Consider the following 22,197-nt stretch of genomic DNA (forward strand, 5'->3'; position numbering starts at 1 on the left):
TGCTGCTGCTGCTGCTGCTGCTGCTCCAGTTTCTCACACTGACAGCGATCTGTGTTCATCGGTCAGTCCTGGTTCATATCAGGATATCATGGGTTTCTTTTTAGTTCTTTTTGGGAACCGCAGTTACAGAATAAAAACAACTGGTCTTAAATACTATTATACATCAATTGAAGAGCCATAGTTTTGCTTTTTTTTTTCCTGTACAACATTCACACACATAGGGATATGATAAACTAAACCACTTCGACATTATAACACATTATTATTATGTATTGCTTTGATAGATATTAGTATATTGTATCTTGTAGACATGTAATTGAAAAGCTTGTCTATTTCCTTTGTGCATTGCATTGTGGGAGAATAATGCAACAGCTCAAAAATCATTTTTAACATGTTAACTTATCAAGAAGTTTTAATTGTGTCCACTTTCCCATGTAAGCACACTCCGTTCTTTAAATCTGCTTAGAAATAATACGGATTCAGGAGGCAGTGAATGTCTCTTAAGATTTGAATTGAATCTAATTTATTAAAACAAAGTTCGAGAATTCATTCCCTTTTCTCTGGGATTTTAATAGACACATTGACCTTACCCTTGCTCGTAGCCCAGAGCCCCTTTGTTAAAAACAGCTGTGTGATGCAGTGTGGATATTAATGTGGCAGCGTTGAGCTTTAAATCATCCACCCTCAGACATCATTTAGCATTAGTATCTCTCTTTGTGGCCCTGACAGACTCAAACGGAGAGATACAGAGGAGACACGCTGGTTCCAATATTGTCGGAGGCTGATATAGTAATGTGCTCGGCTGGATATGTTTCTGTGTAAAGAGAGAATACCAGCGTCTCTGAAAGGTGAACAGTCCCTCGCCTCCTCTCCCACTTTTGAAATGTGACAGATAACATCCTCCCTAGTTCAAAAAGAGAGAGACGAGGGTATGAGGGGGGAGGGGGGGCTGATTTCAAAGTTTTTGGAGAATCCGGCATTTCATCCAACCGGTGCTCTTTCTGATGTCGGGCTTCAAACGGCTCGTTTCTTTTCTTCTTCTGTCGTTTCCTCTTTCTCCCGCCAAAACTCCCCCCCCCCCCACCACCAACCCCTCCAACACAAAAAAAGAAGCTATTGTCATCGGAGCCCAGATTCATTTTTAGATTAACGCTCACGTTTCTTTCTTTCTTGCATTTCCCTTCAAAGGACCTCCATTATGTTGCCAGCGATAAAGGCGAGGTGGTGCTCGCGGATGTGGCCAAGAGGAAAGCTAATGAAATCGAGAGCGCGGCAGGCGACGGTAAGAGAATAATCATAATGTCCGACCAAAAAGACGCCAAATGTGACTCGTTATTTCTCCTTACATCTGGGATGAGAGGTGGGCTCCTCTGATACCCCGGTTACTCACCGACGCCGACACTTTTTTCAGATATTTAATAACATTTTTATTCTCAGGATCTCGCCCTTGTTTTAAAACACAAAGGAGAATTTATTCAGATCACGTTTGACAGAGGTGGGTAATTCATACAACCTGTCGCCTTCTTTTAAAGATGATATCAGTGATGATTAAAAGTGAGATACTGAAAGTTTTCTCATTGCATTGTTTGTTAAAGTGTAAAAACTCACCTTTAAGAAATCATCTGTAGCAGATTGATGTTTCCACATTAAAGTTGCTCGTGTTTTTAAAGGTTTTCCCCCCAAATTGCAGGTGGTTGTGAGAAAAAAAAAGTCTTTAATATCAGACAAATAAAATACTTTACACATGCCCAAAGTTTTCAAAGTAAACAGCGAGTGAAGGAAAGCCAGCGAAGGCCTTTTTTGTCGTTACTTCAGGCTGTGCTGCTGCCCTTTGACAAACACTCCCAAAAGCACATACCAGAGGGGATCAGGCCGAGTCCCTGATTACACACACACACACACACACACACACACACACACACACACACACACACACACACACACACACACACACACACACACACACACACACACACACACACACACACACACACACACACACACACACACACACACACACACACACACACACACACACACACACACACACGGAAGAACCTTAACCATAACCAACACATCCCTAACCCCTAACCCTTAACCTGACACTTAACCTAACCAAGTCTTCACCCTAAAATGAATGATTCTCCTTATGGGGACCTCCATTTTGTCCCCATAAGGGAGGCGAGTCCCCACACGTGACTGTGTAAACAGATGTAGGTCCCCACAAGTATAGTAATGCCAGTCCACACACACACACAATTCCTCACAGAGGCTTCAAGGGCCAACCGGTGAGCAGAAAACATTCAAATTTGTGAGGGAACTTGATGAACATGTCTGATGAGTCCTTCATTGGTGCTTAAAACACACCAGAAGGCTGTGTGTGTGTGTGTGTGTGTGTGTGTGTGTGTGTGTGTGTGTGTGTGTGTGTGTGTGTGTGTGTGTGTGTGTGTGTGTGTGTGTGTGTGTGTGTGTGTGTGTGTGTGTGTGTGTGTGTGTGTGTGTGTGTGTGTGTGTGTGTGTGTGTGTGTGTGTGTGTGTGTGTGTGTGTGTGCTCGCAGACAGCCAAATGAGGCGAGAGAGGTATTTAACTCGCTGCGTAAGGTCAGACCCCGCAGGCTGAGTGTCTGTGTGTCTGTCGGCGAATGAGAATGAGCGGTTGTGTAACTATGAGGCCTGTTTGCAGTTTCTGTTTTATAATGTGATGCATAACACGCACACTCCTCCTCATAAGCCTCTTAATTATGTCCTAGATGATTTACCTCCATCACCTGCAGCATGTCCTATCCTTGGACAACAGCGCTGCAGAGAAAGAGAGAGAGAGGGAGGAAGGGACAGAAGAGGGGGAAGAAAGAGGAGGGATGATGGCAGGAAAAGAGGGAGGAAAAAAGACGATAACATACAATTATCATTTTGAAAGACAAAGGAAGAAGACAGGAAATAAAAAAATACTAGAATATAATTGAGTGAATTAAGAAATGAAAAGGCAGGATACATGAAAACTGACCTTAGACTATCCGCTGTTATGTGTCTCTTTACTTCTGCCTGTCGACTAAAGAAGACACAAGTTTAAAAACAAGTTTGGTGCACCCAACCGGCGATGACCTTTACAAAGCTGAACACACTGAGTAACCGACAGACCCTCTGCAACAGCCGACGGACCCATTTAGCAGCAACGAGTTCACACCCAGGAGTTGGTGGAGATAAAAGTGAATGAATATTCCACATTAATTAAACAAGAGAAAGGGTTTTCTTCCAGCTACAGTACTTATAGTGTACATTGTATTAGTCCCATTTCAGAACATGCTGGCACCAGACCGGCACATGTCCAAACATCTACACACTTCCGGTAAAGGCAAGTTCAGAGAGAAAGCTGATGCTTCTTGTTAAGTGTGAGTGTGTGTGTGTGTGGTGTGTGTGTGTGTGTGTGTGTGTGTGTGTGTGTGTGTGTGTGTGTGTGTGTGTGTGTGTGTGTGTGTGTGTGTGTGTGTGTGTGTGTGCACGTGTGTGTACTGTACAATGTGCTTCACTGTACAGACAAATAGACAGAGCACATTGACAGCCAGCCGAAAAGACAGTACATAAATAATGAGTGGCGTGCTTCAAGCTGAGAGCTCCAGTGAACAGGTGTCTCGCTTTACACACACACACACACACACACACACACACACACACACACACACACACACACACACACACACACACACACACACACACACACACACACACACACACACACACACACACACACACACACACACACACACACACACACACACACACACACACACACACACACTTAGCCTCTGGCATGGCCGTCTAACCCCTCCAGTATCAGCTCTGGCTCCAAAGAACACACTATACTTTTACTACATTTCAGAAATATGAAATGTTATTATTGTACTTTTTTCCACTAAATGTAACCGCCTTATACATTTGGGTATTTTGGCCTTGAGTGAAAAGAACAAATTGATCTATAATAAAGCTACTAAATAATACATGTTGTAGTAACACACATCCACAGGCCTCTTGAACATGGCCCTTCAAAACAAAACACAACATTATATTTGTTCCCTGATAAATATTTGTTTGGTATTAATTACAAGATTATTTTGATTACGGTGTGTGTGTATGTAATAAATAATTCAGTGCACCTTTACTCAGTAGAGAATTCAGTTGTTATCCACACACACACGCACGCACACACACACACACACACACACACGCACGCACGCACGCACACACACACACACACACACGAGAATGAAATGTATTTGTTTTCATCCATGGTCTCACACACACCACAGCTCCAATTCAAAATAGCCCTGGGAGATGTGTTTGTGTAAATATGTGTGCAGTTGGGTGTAAACTGAACACACTGCCTGTGATACTCAGAAGTGTGTTTTGTTCGTGTAAAGCAGGCGTTCCTACGACCCAACACATCCTGCTGTCTCTCTGTGCAAACACTGAACGACCTGCAGCCGGTCAACCTCTCGTTATGAAGGCAAATACACAAGTTTGCTGCACATACACAAAACCACGCTGTACATGTTACACTCTGAAACTAGATGTATGTTCAATTGGATTTACATGCAGGTGCATACCACGCTTTAACAGCTCCAGAGCTTAATCCTAACTAATTAATGACAGTAATATTGATATAACTGACTCCTTTAAACCTGCCGACTTATGCCAAAAGAGTATAATCATGTTTTGAGAAGTTACTAAATATTGACCACTGATTTGTAATCATTTAACCAGGTTAACCAGGCTGTAGCTTATATAGTAAGATTGCTGGTAAAATGCAGCCAAATGCAGGACAATTGTTCATTTACCGAACGTACAGTTCACCAGTCAGCAAAGAGAACAGCGAGCTGTAGTTTTAAATGTCAGTATTTGTACAAATAAAACAGACAGTATATCATTTAATAGTCTGGTTCAAATTTGCTCTACGGCCATTATTTCTTTCTTAGGAAGGCGCCAGGCTAACTGTTTCCATGTGTCTCTATGCTAAGCTAAGCTGTAACTGTACAGCAGGGGTTGTCAAACTCAAGGCCCGGGGGCCACATTCGGCCCGCGACTTCATTTTATGTGGCCCCACAAGAGCTTCCAAAGAATATAATATGTTTATTATACGGTTACATGCTACAGAAGCACGTTGCCCATAAACTACATGTCCCACAATGCATCTCAAATATGACTTTTTTTCTCAGAATTTGCCTTTTTTTCTTCAAAATATGCATTTTTTCATAGAATTCCTTTTTCTCAGCATTAGATTTTTATTTCAAAATGTCACTTCTATTTCTTTTTTCTCCAGAATTTGGCTTTTCTTTTTAAATCATTTTGGGATATACGCACTGAAAAGACTTGCAATTATTTGCCCTAGACTTCTGCTTTCAGACGTAGTTAATTATGAAGTTATTACCCTATCCGATGATAATCCAATGCAGAGGCAATGATGTAATATAATACATTATTTTATATATATGATATATTTATATATGTATTTTTATATAGTCTTAAAGTTACAACCGGCCCTTTGAGTGCAACCATAATGCTGATGTGGCCTGCGATGAAATTGAGTTTGACACCCCTGCTGTACAGAAAGGAAAGTGATATCCATCTTCTCTAACGGTACGTCCACAGAGCAGCTTTTCAAAAATCTTGAAAATCTTGGAGCTGGGCGTGTCTGACAGCTTGGGGATTTTTTGCGACCAACAACCAATCACATGAATCTCCCGCCCCCGACATACAAAGCAAAAAAACCCGGGGATTTTATCAATATATATATATATAAACTCCCCAAACAGGCGAAAACCTACCAGCTTCACCCCCTGTCTCTGCCACCTCCCTCCATGCCTGGCTCCTCCGGTTTGTATCCCGTTAATAGTTCTGGTCGTACAGAACCGGGTGATTTGCTACCGTAATTTCTCGTTTGGAATATGAGGAAATGAACTGCGGTCTGGCTCTCCCTGCTTACACGCGGTTTGATTCACTAGCGCTTCTACTGTCAGATTTGCATAAACGTGTTTGATTGGCTGACGCTTCCAGCTCAGCTTCAAAAGTTGAACATTGCTCAACTTTTGAATCCTGGAAATCTTCGCTTCGCTCCCCCACAATGCAGTTCGGCGAAAAGCGAGGCAAAGTGACGTCATCCCCATTCAAAGTCAACGGGCAGAGAAGCGGTGGAAGATTCGTCTAAAGCTGCTGTGTGGACGTACCGTAAAGCTGCTGTGTGGACGTACCGTAAAGCTGCTGTGTGGACGTACTGTAAAGCTGCTGTGTGGACGTACCGTAAAGCTGCTGTGTGGACGTACCGTAAAGCTGCTGTGTGGACGTACCGTAAAGCTGCTGTGTGGACGTACCGTAAAGCTGCTGTGTGGACGTACCCATAGCAAGAGAAGAAACGAGAGCATTTAGGCTCAGCAGGTTCAGCTCTGCTCATCGGGACTGGGCGTCTGCTTCTTCTTCTTCTTTCGTATAACGTTATATGTCCAACTCGGTGTCGTGTAGCCATGCCCGCATCTCTGGTCCTAGGTCGAAGAGGCTGGCTTCCGAGGGTGGTCTATATAAGGGGCAGATGGTGATTATATGGACAGCGGTCTGCTCAGGGTCACCGCACTCGCATGCCGCACTGTCCGCCAAGCCCCACGTCTTCATCGTGGTTTTAAAGCGACCGACCCCAGTTCGTAGACGGTTTAGAGTGGTCCACTGCCGGCGCGGTAGGTCGTCTCCTCCAATGGTGCCATCTCCTGGGTCCCAGATGTAACGGTGGATTCGGGAGGGCCCGGCTGACACCCACTCCTGCTTCCAAGCTGCTGCCAACCATGCATCTCTGGAGATGTCCTCAGAGGTGGAGTTGAGCATCTCTTGAGCTGCTATGTTGTAGGGGTGGCGGGACTTGAGTCTGTTTGGAGGTGCTGGAGTTATTGTGGTGTGGTGCAGGATGTGCCAGTCATACTTTTGTGCCTTCCTGGCCAGAGCGAGGGTGGCAGCCTCCCGTCGGAGGCCGGCCGGTGCTATTCCCGCAAGGACTGGCAAGAGGGACACAGGGGTAGGCTTTAAGCATCCAGTTATTATTCGAAGGGAGGTATTGATAGCCACGTCGACCTTTTTCGCATGAGGGCTTCTGCTCCAGACTGGGGCGCAGTATTCGGCTGCAGAGAAGACCAGGGCTTGAGTGGATATTCGCAGCGTCTTAGCGGAGGCTCCCCAGGTTGTTCCAGCGAGGCGGCGGATCAGCGCGACCCTGGATGTCACCTTGGCCTTGACTTCTTCCAGGTGTTTATTAAAGGACAATGTCCGATCCAGACGCACTCCAAGATACTTCGGGGCTTGCTGGACCTCCAGACATTTGTTGTCAACGCGCACCTCAAGTTCCCTCTTGGCTTCTCTGGTGCTAAGGTGGTATGCCGCTGCGACTGTTTTCCCGATGCTGAGCTGTAGGCGCCACCTTCGGAGGTATGCTACTAGTGTGCCCATGTCTTCGTTAAGACCCTCTTCCATCGCCTTCCACGTTGGTCGGCTCAGCATGATGGCAAGATCGTCTGCGTAGCCATACTTTCTGGATGTTGTATCAGGTAGGTCGTGGATGTAAATATTGAACAGCATCGGCGAGAGAACAGACCCCTGCGGTACCCCATTCTTCAGTCTTCTGAGCCTACTGCACTGGCCATTGCTGGTCTGGAGGATAAAGCTACGGTTGGAAAGAGTCTCCATGATGAACTTCACCATGTGGCGGTCCGGTATTGTCCTCAGCAGCTTCAGGTGGAGTCCCCGGAGCCACACAGTGTCATATGCAGCAGTCAGATCCAAATACACTACCCCAGCTTTCTCATTGGCCTGGAAGCTGTCCTCGATGTCCTGGCAGAGTAGTGTTACCTGGTCTGCTGTTGATCTTCCACGACGGAAACCAGCTTGTTCCCGTGGGAGCTGGGAGTCCACCACTGGCTCGATGCGGCTATGGATCATCCTCTCCAAGATCTTAAATGGGACACAGAGCAATGAGATTGGTCTGTATGATTTGGGGTCTTCTGCAGATTTATTTGGCTTTGGCAGAGCTATGACAGAGGCACGGCGCCAAGTCTTTGGGAGCTTTAATCTCTGGTAGCATGATGTGTAGAAAGCACAGAGCCAGCCAGATGTTGTTGAGCTCTGGTGGATGACGAACTCCGGGTGGATGTTGTCACGGCCAGGGGATTTGCCTGGCTTGAGCTTGCTCATGGCCTCACTGAGTTCCTCTGCTGTGAATTCTCCCGAGAGGTTGGAATCGACACTGGCCGCTCCCGAGATGCAAGACACCTCACGCGATGTCAGTCGGGCAAAGGCTTTGTCAGCATCCGGGAAGCGGCCGTTCTTCATGAGCTGGGATGCGATTGCGTTTGCTGTGACTGGGCAGCTGTGGGGTGTTGTATTTCTGCCTGTGAGCTGGTTGATGGTCTGCCACGCCTTGCGACTAGAATGGGTGAAGTCGATTGATTCAACGACCTCTGTCCATCTGGCCCTGCGGGTGATATCTAGCTTCTTGAGCAGTGCTGCTGCGGTCACATCCACCTCTTCTCTGGAGCTAGCCCTCTGGTGGTCACACAGAAGGTGGCTGCATTCCTCGTCCCAACCCGGGATGTAATTCCTGTTATAGCCACGTGGGATGGACTTCTTTGCCGCACCCAGGAGGACCTGGCAATAGGCTGCATAGGCCGTATCCAGGTCGGCTGTGCCTGGGTCTGGCAGGCCAGCTGACATTCTTTCAGTCTCCTCAGCATACGACTCCCAGTTGGCCTTTCGGAAGTTCCATCGCTTGACGGGTTTCCCTGGTACCGGTTCCACCAGTGATGGGACTTTAATGATGGATGGTCGGTGATGTGAGCGGGGAAACCTGTCCAGGACGCGTCTCACCGGTATCGGGTCGTTACTGTGGCATGTGGCGAAGGCCAGGTCCGGGTTGGTGGAGGTGTTCCAGCGTGCAGAGAAGAAGGTTGGAGGCTCCTTGGGGTCATACAGCAGCAGTGCATCAGTGTTGGAGGCCCATTCACTCAGCGCCACTCCATTAGGTGTTGTGTAGTTGTAACCCCAGTCTGTGTGCTGACAGTTGAAGTCCCCTGCATAGATGGCAGGTGCAGTTATTGATGGGAGTGACGTCGTGGACAGCTCTGATGGTGGGGGCTTATATACGTTGACGACTGATGTTTCCTGGATATTTGTAACCAGCCACTCGATGTTAGAGCCTGGTGGGGATTGGCTACTGGCTGACCAGCTTATTTCAGTCCGGACGAACGTTGCTACACCGTGTTGCTTGCTGTAGATGGACCCAGCGAGATGGAACCCAGGGATCTTGAGGATGTTGTCTGATGTGCAGTGTGTCTCCTGCAGGAGCAGAACCGCTGCCCCATTGGAATCAGCCAGGTGACGCAGGACTTCGAGTTTGGCGGTTGTTAGGCCCTCGACATTGAGTTGAAGCACTGACAGGCCTCGGTTTTCGACGGTCGGGATGATTGCCCGTCTGCCGGTCCTAAGCCTGCCAGCTCGACGTTTGGTTGGCGACATTAGTTTCACAAGTTGGTCTTGCACCATTTCTTGTTACTTGCAGAGGAGGCCACGTGGAGGCTGTCGTCTGCTGTTTCTGATCTGAGCTATATTTAATCTAACGGCCTGATGCGACAGAAAACCATCAAGCGGTGTTTTCACATCAGGAATACACGCAGCTGATCGAGGCCATCGCCACCCTGGATTTCTTCATTTCACTTCAAGGAAATCACAAAACCTAAATGATTTGCATCGGAAGGAAGAGACATTAGAAAGAAAAGCGAATCTCGTGCTATTGTTCGGATGGTTTTTCACGATTTCTCTGCATCTCGTGGTTCTTTTTAAGGTGGATGTCTTGGACCACATTTTGATGCACCACTTCTGGTATTTATGTGCATCCATTGTAAACCTGAGATCCTGCCTTCGCATGTACACACACACACACACACACACACACACACACACACACACACACACACACACACACACACACACACACACACACACACACACACACACACACACACACACACACACACACACAATAGAGGACACACATTTCAGCTTAGCAATGGTCCCTTTTTATAGCAGCGTTGGGAATGGCTTAAAGCTGTCTGGCTGACAAGTGTGTAGATTTGGATAGATACGTCATTGTGAGAGGCAGAGTGGCGAACAAGTGCGAGGGAAGGCGTCTTTCTCTTCCTCGCTATCTCTCTTTTCTCTGGAGTGGCGTTTCTATGCCAGGAGGGGAAGCCAAGTTGTTCCTGATGGTTGTGTCTCCCGCTCACAAAGGCTGATGTGACTGCAGGGCCTTTCGGTGGGCAACGAGACGAGGGCTTTATCTGAAGATCCACTTCTCAGCTCCTTTCTTGGTGGTTGTGGTGAAAGCCCGTTAGCTCCGCCGTGTTGAAGCATCGTTTGTTTCTGTTCCTCGCTCAGCTCTGATCACACAACCTCCATCGCTGTTTGACTTCTCAATTTAGAAACTTTAGCGCCGTGACGTGTTCATCACAAACGGGATTGTCAAGGTGTAAAAAGCCTACACACAGCTGTTTCCACAAACCCTTTTTATATATCTGTAGTGTGTTTCCACGGCTGAAGTAAACACGGAGATATATCTGTAAAATGTACAGATCACTGCCAGATGTGCACGTACAGTAAACAAGATACTGTAGATGCAACTTAGGAGGGGGTGACAACTGCAAATGCTTTGACACAGAATCACTGAATGGTTTGATGGAAATGCTGTGAAACATTTCAATGCTTTCAGATATGCAGTCACACGAATCTAAGTGAACAACTACTGGAGATTTTGGAGCAAGGTGTTAAAGGTCCCGTGTCATGCTTTTCCGGTTGTTACCCGTCCCCTCGTGTTATGAAGGTTTTTCTGCATGTGAACGCTCTGCAGTCACAAGCCCTCAAAGTACACCCTGAAGCGAGTACACCTCTAACACAGAGAAGACCCGTCTGTGCTGCCCCTGAACGCCTCGTTGGACATTTCTCTTTTTACATTGTTACCTTCCGGGTCCTATTGACGTAACGAAGTCCAAATGGACCAATCCGCGGAGCCCCGCACACACACACACACACACACACACACACACACACACACACACACACACACACACACACACACACACACACACACACACACACACACACACACACACACACACACACACACACACACACACACACACTCACTCACACACACACACTCACTCACTCACTCACTCACTCACTCACTCACTCACTCACTCACTCACTCACTCACTCACTCACTCACTCACTCACTCACTCACTCACTCACTCACTCACTCACACACACACTCACTCAGCCTTATCTTTTCTCAGCCGCGGTGCTGCGCGGAGCTCCGTAAACACAAACACTCTGAGCTCAGGCTGTGTGTGTGTGTGTGTGTGTGTGTGTGTGTGTGTGCTCAGGTTGAGCTCCGCGGTGTCTCGCTGTCTCGCGGACCCCACGCAGCAACCAGGAAACGACACCAGTAACCCCGCTCACACTGTCCGCTCCTCGAGCCTCAAAGGGCGGAGCAGCGAGCCCCGCAACGTCCCGCCAACACGGCACCCAGACCCCACGCAGCATTCTCATCTGTTTGTCATGGTGTCATTTTCCAGTTGCTAACAAACGCCATTGTAACACATACACACTGATGTTCCGCTGTAACGGGCGAGCTGACCAATCAGAGCACAGTGGGCTCCTAGGGAGGGGGGGGGGGCAGGAGCTCCAACAAGGCGTGTAGGACAGAGAGTGAATACACACTATACAGAGAAGCTGTTTGAGAAACCAATGTGAGTTTGGAAAATTGCAGAATGTAAATCTATTCTAGTCGACCTCAACAATGGAACTATGATCAGTAGAAATGGCATGACATGGGACCTTTAAGGTTTTTGTATTTTATGAGCTTCAGTTTTTCACAAACAAAAACAGGCAAAAGTTGAAAAGCACAAGTGAGATGGAATGGTGCAAAAAAGTCACAATTTGTTTTTTAAACACTTAAACATGAAAAGTTCAAAGAGGGTTGTGACTACTCAATATATCGGCGTCATAAAGGAAACTGTTGGATCGAGCATCAGTTCTGGATAAATGCTCTTGTACATACTTTTGTCTTTCTATGTTTTCTTTTCTAGAAGACCCTCAGAGAGTTGGAGATGATGCGATGCGTGTCTCCAGGCAGACGGAGAGAAACCAGACGGCAACAGGACCTTCGTACCCGAATACCCCGACAACACCGTGAGTGACATGAACGTGATTTCAGGTTGTTGCTGTCACACATCTTATTTCTTTAAACCTGCATTAACTCACTATTTTGGCCACTGTTATTGACATTTGACCATATTTTTAAGTTGAATTTGTTGGCAATGTACACATCCAGCCGTTATGGAGTAACATAATCATCCATTTAAAGTAACATTTGTGTCCAAATTATGAATGAAAGTGAATTAAAACAAGAAGTTTGCACCATATTGAAACATCTTTAAAATGATAGGGTTAACTTGTCAGGAAACATGGATATTGACAAATAAAACAGACCATTTTCCCTCTCGTTTAGCTCCGTTTTAAGTCTTCACCAATGAGACTATTCTAAGCATATGTCCCGAGGAACATATCAGACTCTTCAGCCTCGAAATGCTCAATCAATATAATAAGAATGCACCAAAATGAAAAGAACAATTGTTATAATAAGGATACACATCATAGCTGCTTTATCTACACTGACACAGTTAGTTCAACCCGCTCTTAAAGAAGCCCCAGACAGACTCTGTGTGCGGATGATTCACTGTTCCACTTTAAGTTGCCATCTCCTCTCCCTCAGTGGGTCGGTATTGTCTGTGTAAGAATTGTATGAGAGCGCCTGTGACCAAATGACCCAGCAGCTGCATCCTAAAAGCCTTCATCCCAGTGACACTTCAAATGTCAACGCCACATCAGTTACGGGTCTTACGTTTTCCATCCATCCCAACGCTGAACCCACATTTAGAACTCCACCGGACTCCATCCGCACCACGCCCGAAGAACTCGGTGTTTCGGAGTGATTGTTTAACACGCTCGTCTACATGAATGCCGTGTGGAAACAGCGTGACTTAAGACACACTCAGAGCACTTTGTCCCAGCCTCACACACACACACACACACACACACACACACACACACACACACACACACACACACACACACACACACACACACACACACACACACACACACACACACACACACACACACACACACACACACACACACACACACAGATACGTACAAATATAGCCATCCACGTCTCTATTATTGTGAAGTGATGAAGGGGCATTCCTTGTCATACCCCAACCGACATATTGGAGTATTTATATGGGATTTGTGTGCGTTAGATCAAAAAAGGCGCTCTTGTTCTTTTCATACTCAGGCTTTTCATGGCTGTTTGACTGTAACACTGATGACTCCCCTCCACTCTGCGTTTCTCTAAGCCCCCTCCATCCGTCCCAAATCCCTTCCTATCGGCCAATTTAAACAAGCTGGGTCCAGAGAGAGAATGAGAGGGGAAGAGACAGAGTTTTTTTCAAACAGTAAAAGGAGAAAACAGAGGGTTAGGGCGATTTGGCAGGCAAAGGCCCGGGTGCCGTACCCCAGGTCTGAGAAAGCAGATCCCCAAACCTCCCGACAGATAATAGCCACAGAGAGAAAGAGACAAAAGCCTCCCCCGTCCTTTTAGAACCATTTTTCATATTGAACCCCCTCCGTTTGTTTTTTGTAATCTGGTCTCCGATGAAGTTTCATTGTTTCTCGTGTGAAGCCAGTGACAGCTTAGCTGAGATGGAGAAGGGGAGGCTTTGTAGCGCGGGCGTTCTCCCGTTTGGCTCGCTGAGAAAAAAGCAAGAGAAAAGGGAGGAAGGCGAAAGCACAATGGCAGTTCGGGGGCTTCCTCGCCGATCCACGCGTTCCCCAAATCCGACTCGGAGAAGTGAGAGAGGGAACGAGACGGGAATCTGGGAAGCATCCCAACGTTCCTTTGATGGCTGCTGGCCTCGCTCTCCTCACGTACTCCTCTGTCAGCGGAGGAAGGAGATTGGAGGCTATTTTTATTGTTGCGTATAAAGGAGGCCAACATTGACACTAGAGCCTTTTAAATTACAATTGTTATGTATTTATTTCATATTTATGTCCAGAATCTCCAAGTAGGAAATATGTCAGTATCTAGATCCGTATCCTGAGGGTCTGATTAAGAAAGACGAGGCATCTGCTTTTCACTGATGTGCACTGCCCCAATCAGAGATGGGGACTCGAGTCTGCGACTCGGACTCGAGTCGCACTTAAGTCGCGCACACAGAGACTTGAGACTTGACTTGGACTCGTAACCAAAAGACTTCAGACTCGACTTGGACTCGTGTGTTGGGACTCGTGAACAATCATTGTGTTTTCTATTGTTGGCGTATTAAAGGTGGGGTAGGTACATTTGAGAGAAACCGGCTCGAGATCGCTAGAATTTGAAAATACACAACCGGAGATAATCTGCTAGAGGCTGCTACTTCCTTATAGAGCCCGCCTCCTCCAACACACACGAACGCGCACATGACCAATGAGGGCACGAGATAAGCTTGTGCCCAGATGGAAGGCTGACAGGCAGGTAGGCCATCCAGTTACTTTAGCCGGGCTCATTACGCAGACGTGCGCGCCTCTGTTACTACCTCGTAGTAACACAATAGCGACCGGCGGCACACCTGCGGCTGTACCGCTTGTAATTAGGTTCAACTACAAAAACTTCGAACAAAACGCCGGCGGCACCAACAAAAGGAGCGCACACTGCAAAGTCTGCAATATCAAAATCAAGGATGCTGGCGCAACAACGTCGGATTTTATCAGGCACTTGAAAACTCACCCGGAGAGGTCAGTCACATTAACGCATGGACGGTTAGCAAACATGTTTAGCTCAGCATCAGCTGTGTAATGCTAGCTTAGCTTGCTGCTAGCTTTGTAACTGAATATTTGAAAAGATGAGTGAATGTTTGCTTGTCACACTTGTTTGAGTTGAGTGGCGTTGACATCCAACTCTTGACATGACATAAAAAAGGTCGGTAACGTTAATCATTACGTTCCGCTGCCACCATCTACTGGCTAACGTTAACCGTAGAAAATACATAGTTACATACATAAATACATCTGTGGGTTTATAGGCAGGTTACAGGTTTATTGTTGACCACGTAACGTTAATGTTACAGGTTTATCAGGTTACCATGACACTGGCTTTGAGTGAGAGGATAGAGGAATATGTTTATTAATAGTAGACTTAAAAGATGTCATTAGAGACCCAGGGAGCTGAGCCGGAAGGCAAAGCTCTCTGTCTACCGGGCCATTTTCGTTCCTACCCTCACCTATGGTCATGAAGGATGGGTCATGACCGAAAGAACGAGATCGCGGATACAAGCGGCCGAGATGGGTTTCCTCCGCCGGGTGGCTGGTGTCTCCCTTAGAGATAAGGTGAGAAGTTCGGTCATCAGGGAGGGACTCGGAGTTGAGCCGCTCCTCCTTCGCGTCGAAAGAAGCCAGTTGAGGTGGTTCGGGCACCTAGTTAGGATGCCACCTGGGCGCCTCCCTAGGGAGGTGTTCCAGGCACGTCCAGCTGGGAAGAGACCAAGGGGTAGACCTAGGACCAGGTGGAGGGATTATATCTCTTCGCTGGCCTGGGAGCGCCTTGGGATCCCCCAGTCAGAGCTGGTTGATGTCGCCAGGGAAAAGAAAGTTTGGGGCTCTCTGCTGGAACTGCTACCCCCGCGACCCGACCACGGATAAGCGGGAGAAGATGGATGGATGGATTAGAGACCCAGTGTATAATAACACAGTAAATGCTTTGAATTTCTTAGATATAGCTGTGCAGTATTCTGAACAGACTGGATAGCAGCAGACAATAGAAGGCTTATTACAACCAGAAGAGACATGAGACTTTTATTTTTTTAGAGACTTGAGACTTGACTTGGACTCGTGACCAAAGACTTGAGACTTGATCAAGTCTCACCCCACAAAGACTTGAGACTTGACTTGGACTCGTGACCAAAGACTTGAGACATGACTTGGACTTGCAAAAAAAGACTTGTGAACATCTCTGGCCCCAATGACTGATCACATTACCGTACTTTTCGGACTATAAGCCGCGACTTTTTTCCCCATTTTTTTTGTACAGCTAACGGCCACTAGGGAACCTCCTACATCTATGGATTTTACAGGTGAAATTAACCACCTTTAACTCTATGGGCTCTAGGACCGGTCCGCGCTCGCCACCTTTAAGGGGCGGGCTCCAGCAGGAAAAGCTGGAGGCCGGAAAAGAGTGAGACAGGTAGCGCGCCAAAGTAAAAGTGGAACCGAGAGACAGAACGAGAGCAAGACAGACGGACAAGTTAGCTGCTGCGGCTTATATGCAGGTGCGCTTTATAGTCCGAAAAGTACGGTACTCCAAATCAGTAAACACCTGATACTTGCTTATCTTGCTGAGGTGTCGGTGTCCCGAAGACGGGCTGAAATTGAAATTGAAATGGAAGAAGTTTTGTGTTTTTCGGAAGGAGGTTTTTCATCAGTGGAGGAAGCAGAAACAAAGTTGCTCTCCACACCATGAGGCAACACGTCTTCACACTGGAGAGAACACTTATCTTTTGATCATAAGAAAAAGACAGAAGACCAAATCTACCATGCGTGAGAATCACTGATGAGCAAAAGTACCAAACCCCAAAGAAGACATGAGGTTACAAGTTTCTCTCTGCCACAACATGCATCCATAACTCACACATGAACACTTCTCTGCTCTCTGCATTGTCCAAAGATAAACTGGATAAAGCAGGAAATGGAGACTAGATTAAGGGAGAGCTCGTTTATCATAAATGAAGATTACAACATTTCTGAACAAAATGAAAAGCAACAGCACATCATACAATTCATTCATCTTTAAACTCAATTCAACAGATGCTACACTTTAAACATGTTCATTGTATTCCTCAGGGTCGATGGAAGAGCCAATCAGAGCAGACTTCAGGCCGAGAGCATACGTGTGACCGTGAGCCCAGAAGTGTTCAGGACTCTGAGACAAACAGGTGTGTGTGTGTGTGTGTGTGTGTGTGTGTGTGTGTGTGTGTGTGTGTGTGTGTGTGTGTGTGTGTGTGTGTGTGTGTGTGTGTGTGTGTGTGTGTGTGTGTGTGTGTGTGTGTGTGTGTGTGTGTGTGTGTGTGTGTGTCCTAAAAGTCATACGAAGTGATAGCATATATGTATTCCTCTCCTCCTCCTTCCTGTTCTCTCCGGTTTAATAATTCCATGTTTCGGGTGATGAGCAATTGTCTCGCTATCAAATCGCTGTGTAGTTTGATAATCCGGACTGTAGGCTATTGGAGGGGAATTTGCATCAGCTTTTTAAATATCTGTATAATGCACGCTGGGGTTTTAATGTCAATCATCCCCTTATTAACACAGCGCTCAGAGCGAGAGGTCGCCATGAGTGACAACGCTTTGCACTCATTAAAACCCAGAAAAGCGACATGTCCGACCTACTGTGTGTGTGTGTGTGTGTGTGTGTGTGTGTGTGTGTGTGTGTGTGTGTGTGGTGTGGTTGTGTGTGTGTGTGTGTGTGTGTGTGTGTGTGTGTGTGTGGTGTGTGTGTGTGTGTGTTGTGTGTGTGTGTGTGTGTGTGTGTGTGTGTGTGCGCTTTAGGGCTCCCGTGTGTGAGTGTGCTTTAGGGCTGATCGATTTGAAATTGAAATCGCGATTTGAAATGATGCGATTATCAATTATTTTGTACATGTGTGTCAGTCATCCACACCAATCAGAGGTGCTGTGCTCCACAGGTACCAGCCATTGTTAATCAATCAGAAGTAGCCCATGATAGAAGGTGACAGATTGATCCAATCACCTGCCAAGTATTTTTGAAAGTGCCTGCCCTTTCCAAATGGCTTCCAATGGAGCTTTAGATGCTTTGGTGAAACAAAGCGTCTGGGTCAGGTTAGTAATGCTCCATCACATGTTTCTATCCCAGGGTGAATCTTAAACTGAAGCTTGACTTTAAAGCAACCCAACGGAAGTTTCATGTAAGTTTAGTTCTTTCACTCGTAGCTCGGGCTGCGGGGTGCTAGAGACGGGAGCACGTTGATACGACCTTCCTAGCCGGAGTTTTGGCCGCATTTTACAATAAACTTCCGTTGGGTCGCTTAAAAACAAATATCGCAAATCGATTCGCAATATTTGTCAGAAAAATCGCAATTACATTTGTTCCCAAAATCGTGCAGCCCTAGTGTGTGTGTGTGTATATATCTGTGTGTTTGTGTGCTTTAGGGCTCCCGTGTGTGAGTGTGCATGTGTGATATTGTGACGTCTGACTTCCTCTAACATCTCGTGTCGTGTGGTTTTGTCGTGCAGGAAGCAGTGAAGGCGACAGCAGGAATGTGAGTAGATTGCATATTGATTTTCATTATGATAAGAATCATAATATATGTCCCTATTCCATCGTGTTCATAGTCATGTTATGTAATGGTGTTGTACTTCAGTCGATCGTAGAATATGTCCTCCAATAATGTTGATAATTGATTAATCGTCTAAAACTAATCGCTGGTTGAAGCTTCTTGAATGGGGGAATTTGATTCTTGTGATAAACATTTCGTATTTATTGAGTTTTTAGTTTGAACTCGCTGCTTTAGGACATCACTTTAGCCTGGAGTTTGAATTGCCTTTTCACTACTTAGTTCGATATCGACTTAATGTCAAATTACCGAAGAATGAATAATGTGGAAGGCTTCAAGACTTTAAAGTGAACCATAAAGTATTTACTTTGGTGAGTGCAGCTCCCAGGTGTGAATATAGGATAAAAGAGCAGAATAGTACTCAGCAGGTACATAGGACTCTTCTGAGGGAACTCAAAGGTACAACTACCAATCAGATCACAGGCGATGAAAACACCGTCTTTACTTTTACAAACAGGTTTATCGAACAGAACCTTCGTGTGTCTTCTCTCTTCCAGGACGATGAAGACCTCGGGATGCTTCATGTGGTCCATTTAGGAATGGTTTGAAAGAACATCAAAGAGACGATAAGAGACACAACAACATTTCACCGATCACAGACTCACTTTCTATCCACGTGCCAAGTAGTCAGATTACCTGGAGAAGAGCTCAACTCCTTGTGAACACGACGTCTGTACGGATATCTGATCAAAGTGATACAATACAGTTGTACATTTATATAGCTTCCCCCTGTCATATTCTACCTGGGAAATGTTGATGTGAATCCAGGGTATTTCTGTCGTAGTGAAGTCTAAACCAAAACAGAACATTAACACCGGGTTCTGCTTTTAAAACCACGACTGAAAGCGTTTTAAACCTTTCCGTTAATCATCCTGAAAAATAAAGACTTGTATTATATTTCCATCAACCACTGATATTCAATGTTCCAGGCTGCTTCTTCCTCTCTCTCTGTGTGTGTGTGTGTGTGTGTGTGTGTGTGTGTGTGTGTGTGTGTGTGTGTGGTGTGTGTGTGTGTGTGTGGTGTGTGTGTGTGTGTGTGTGTGTGTGTGTGTGTGTGTGTGTGTGTGTGTGTGTGTGTGTGTGGTGTGTGTGTGTGTGGTGTGTGTGTGTGTGTGTGTGTGTGTGTGTGTGTGTGTGTGTGTGTGTGTGTGTGTGTGTGTGTGTTGGCTGAGATTACGGGCCACAGTTTTATTCATGAATCGGAGCCAACCAGCGTCTTAAAGCGTCGCGCGGAGCCCCTTTCCTGAACAGCAGCCATGGTCGTGTCAGAGCTGTCGACGCCCGGCGCTCAGCGACTAATCTGACAGCGCCGCGGAGCCGTAATCCCTCACTGTATCCTAATCTATTTACTTTGCATTCTAAGAGGATTTCCACCAAAAATATACAAGAAGCGATGTTGGAAATGGACAGAAGATCAGCGAGGATGCTTTTTGTTTGTTTTGTTAAAAAAAAAAAATCATTGTATGTTTTCCGTTGGGGAGTCAATCCCCTGCGAGAGGGACGGGTGAAAGGAATTACATTTCTGACTGATACTAATACTTCTCTTATGTAAACATCACCATGTTATACTTCCCCTCTGATGATACAGTCGCACTGCAGAGGCAGCCGGAGATAAGTGGCATCTGTCGGTGCCTTTAGAGCATCTCTTGACACGTTTATAATTTCCAAACCAAGGCTGCATTATCTCCTGATTGTCTGACTTGACAGCTTGAATAAAAAGCGGAGACATTGCTTAACAGGCGAGCAGGAGTCCCTCCCCTCTCTCGGCCGCCGTTCTGACGGCAAACGGTGAAGCTGCTCTTTCGTAATACAGAAAACAAAGAACTCGGATACCCTTTGAGCAATGATGTCAGCTTTGGGAAATCATACATGCTTCATTCAAAATGTGGCCGGCAGCTTTTTGTGTAAAACACCACCGCCGCCTCGCGCTCAAATCTTTGCCATCCGCGATGCCTCGCAGAGATAGACTTATTAGTGGAATTAACATACTGTGAAGCGGCCTTGTTAGCATTTGGAAATGAATCAAGCCAGCGGCACGTGCTATTATCCAGGTTGTGTTGTTGATTCTCTCCCCGTGCGGCGGCAGACGCCTCATCGCCTCGAATGAAGGCTGTGATTGGACTGTTTACATGTTTTATAGGTTTGTGTCTCTCCACAAGACAAATACGCCGAGACCATCAAAGGCATCGAAGGGAGAACACCACTTCCAGTTGAGGGTGACTGGAAGAGTCTTATTCCCAGAATAGCGTTGGGTTTCTCTTCGCTGTCGGTTCTCATGGAGGAATGAGATGTTCTTTGCTCATTATCACGAAAAGTACTTAATTACGGTGCAACGTATCTGTATTAAATATCTGTTTTCGCCTCTCAGCCAAAAGTGTTATCATTTGATACTCTATGATTAAAACAACCTCCGATTTGCTGAGATTAAAGTTAAGATCGTTGATAGTCATCTTTCTGGTCAAATATCCTCAGCCCTTATGTTCTGTTGGGAGAGAGTTTATTGAAAGACTGACCTTTTGTATTCTTGGAGACACCAGCTGTAAAACATGGTTAAATACAAAGGATTTAAATGTACTTTATGTCTCTTGAATAGTGCTTTTGCCTCCAAAAAGTATGTGAGGACTTCTTTTATTCACGGTTTCTCTAGACACCGCACATATAACTCAAAAAACACGACTTGTTTCTTTATTTGAAGATGCCTGTTTTGTCACCTTATTGATGGGATATCCAAGTTAAGGGATCATCAATGCAATGCGAGTAAACATAGTGTGTATTAATAAGGTCTTAAGGGACGGAGTGGCGCAGTGGGCTGTGCGTTGAACACCAGTTTGAAACCCGCCGCCGCTGCGTCTGTCAAGCCGGTGTGTCCTTGGGCAAGACACTTCACCTGGATTGCTTCTGTGGTATTGTCCACAGTACATGTGTGTAATGTTTATTTGTAAAGCGCTATAATAAATGTAAGGAAGTATTACAAGTATTAAAAGGGGAAATTGTTTACTACTAAACAAACAATACTTTTCAGAGGTTTAAGAGAATGTTGTATAATTTCTCCACAGAGGCGAACCTCTGCTATTTGAATGTTTAAAGATCAATAGTTGATTTTGTGTTAATACGTTACAGAGTTGCTGCGCGTTGGTCCATGTGTGGACAGACATGTCTCATTGAAGAACAAGCTAAAGAAGATGAAGAGCAACGCGTCAGACGGCGATGCATTGAGACTCGGAGACGACGTCCTCGGTGGGAAACTCTGAAGCCTGCAGGCCGCCGAGCCGCCGCTGAGATTCCCACGTCTGGCAGGGCTTTAAACAAGTTGTGGCTCGGGATGAGGGTCTGTATCCTTTCCAGATGAGATAACACGAGCCCTCAAATACCTCTCTGCTCCGTCCCTCCTGATGCTCCTGATGAGGACGTCAACAAGCATCTGAGTCAGGGAGTTAGTGCCTCTTATCTTTAAAGAAGGAAGGAAGTGCCTCCTACTGACCTCAGATCGACTTTAAATCCTTTCATTCACTGATAAACTGATGAAGAACTTCACTTAATTTGAGGGAGTTTGGCCCACTGATCAAATCCCTCTAGCTTTACTTTAACAACGTTCCATCTAAACCGGGAGTCAAGCTCAATTTCATCAGCATTATGGTTGCACTCAAAGGGCTGGTTGTAATTTTAATTATATAT

At 46.0% G+C, this 22,197-nt stretch overlaps 1 protein-coding gene across 4 annotated transcripts in view; it reads left to right on the forward strand.

The window, feature by feature from the left end:
- wdpcp (WD repeat containing planar cell polarity effector) overlaps positions 1 to 19,419 on the forward strand; it is a 99,102-nt gene extending 79,683 nt beyond the window's left edge. For 3 of the 4 annotated variants that reach the window (XM_071205577.1, XM_034100782.2, XM_034100783.2), the window contains exons 15-19: positions 1,189 to 1,282; positions 12,169 to 12,271; positions 17,018 to 17,109; positions 18,422 to 18,447; positions 19,020 to 19,419. In XM_071205577.1, coding sequence (XP_071061678.1) covers positions 1,189 to 1,282; positions 12,169 to 12,271; positions 17,018 to 17,109; positions 18,422 to 18,447; positions 19,020 to 19,070 — 366 coding nt within the window. In that variant the 3' untranslated portion in view covers positions 19,071 to 19,419. The remainder of the gene's footprint in view (positions 1 to 1,188; positions 1,283 to 12,168; positions 12,272 to 17,017; positions 17,110 to 18,421; positions 18,448 to 19,019) is intronic. The other variant, XR_011644435.1, reaches the window with a different exon arrangement.
- The last annotated feature ends 2,778 nt before the right edge of the window (positions 19,420 to 22,197 follow it).

This window comes from Pseudochaenichthys georgianus, chromosome 15 (genome assembly GCF_902827115.2).
Source record: "Pseudochaenichthys georgianus chromosome 15, fPseGeo1.2, whole genome shotgun sequence".
NCBI lineage: Eukaryota > Metazoa > Chordata > Actinopteri > Perciformes > Channichthyidae > Pseudochaenichthys > Pseudochaenichthys georgianus.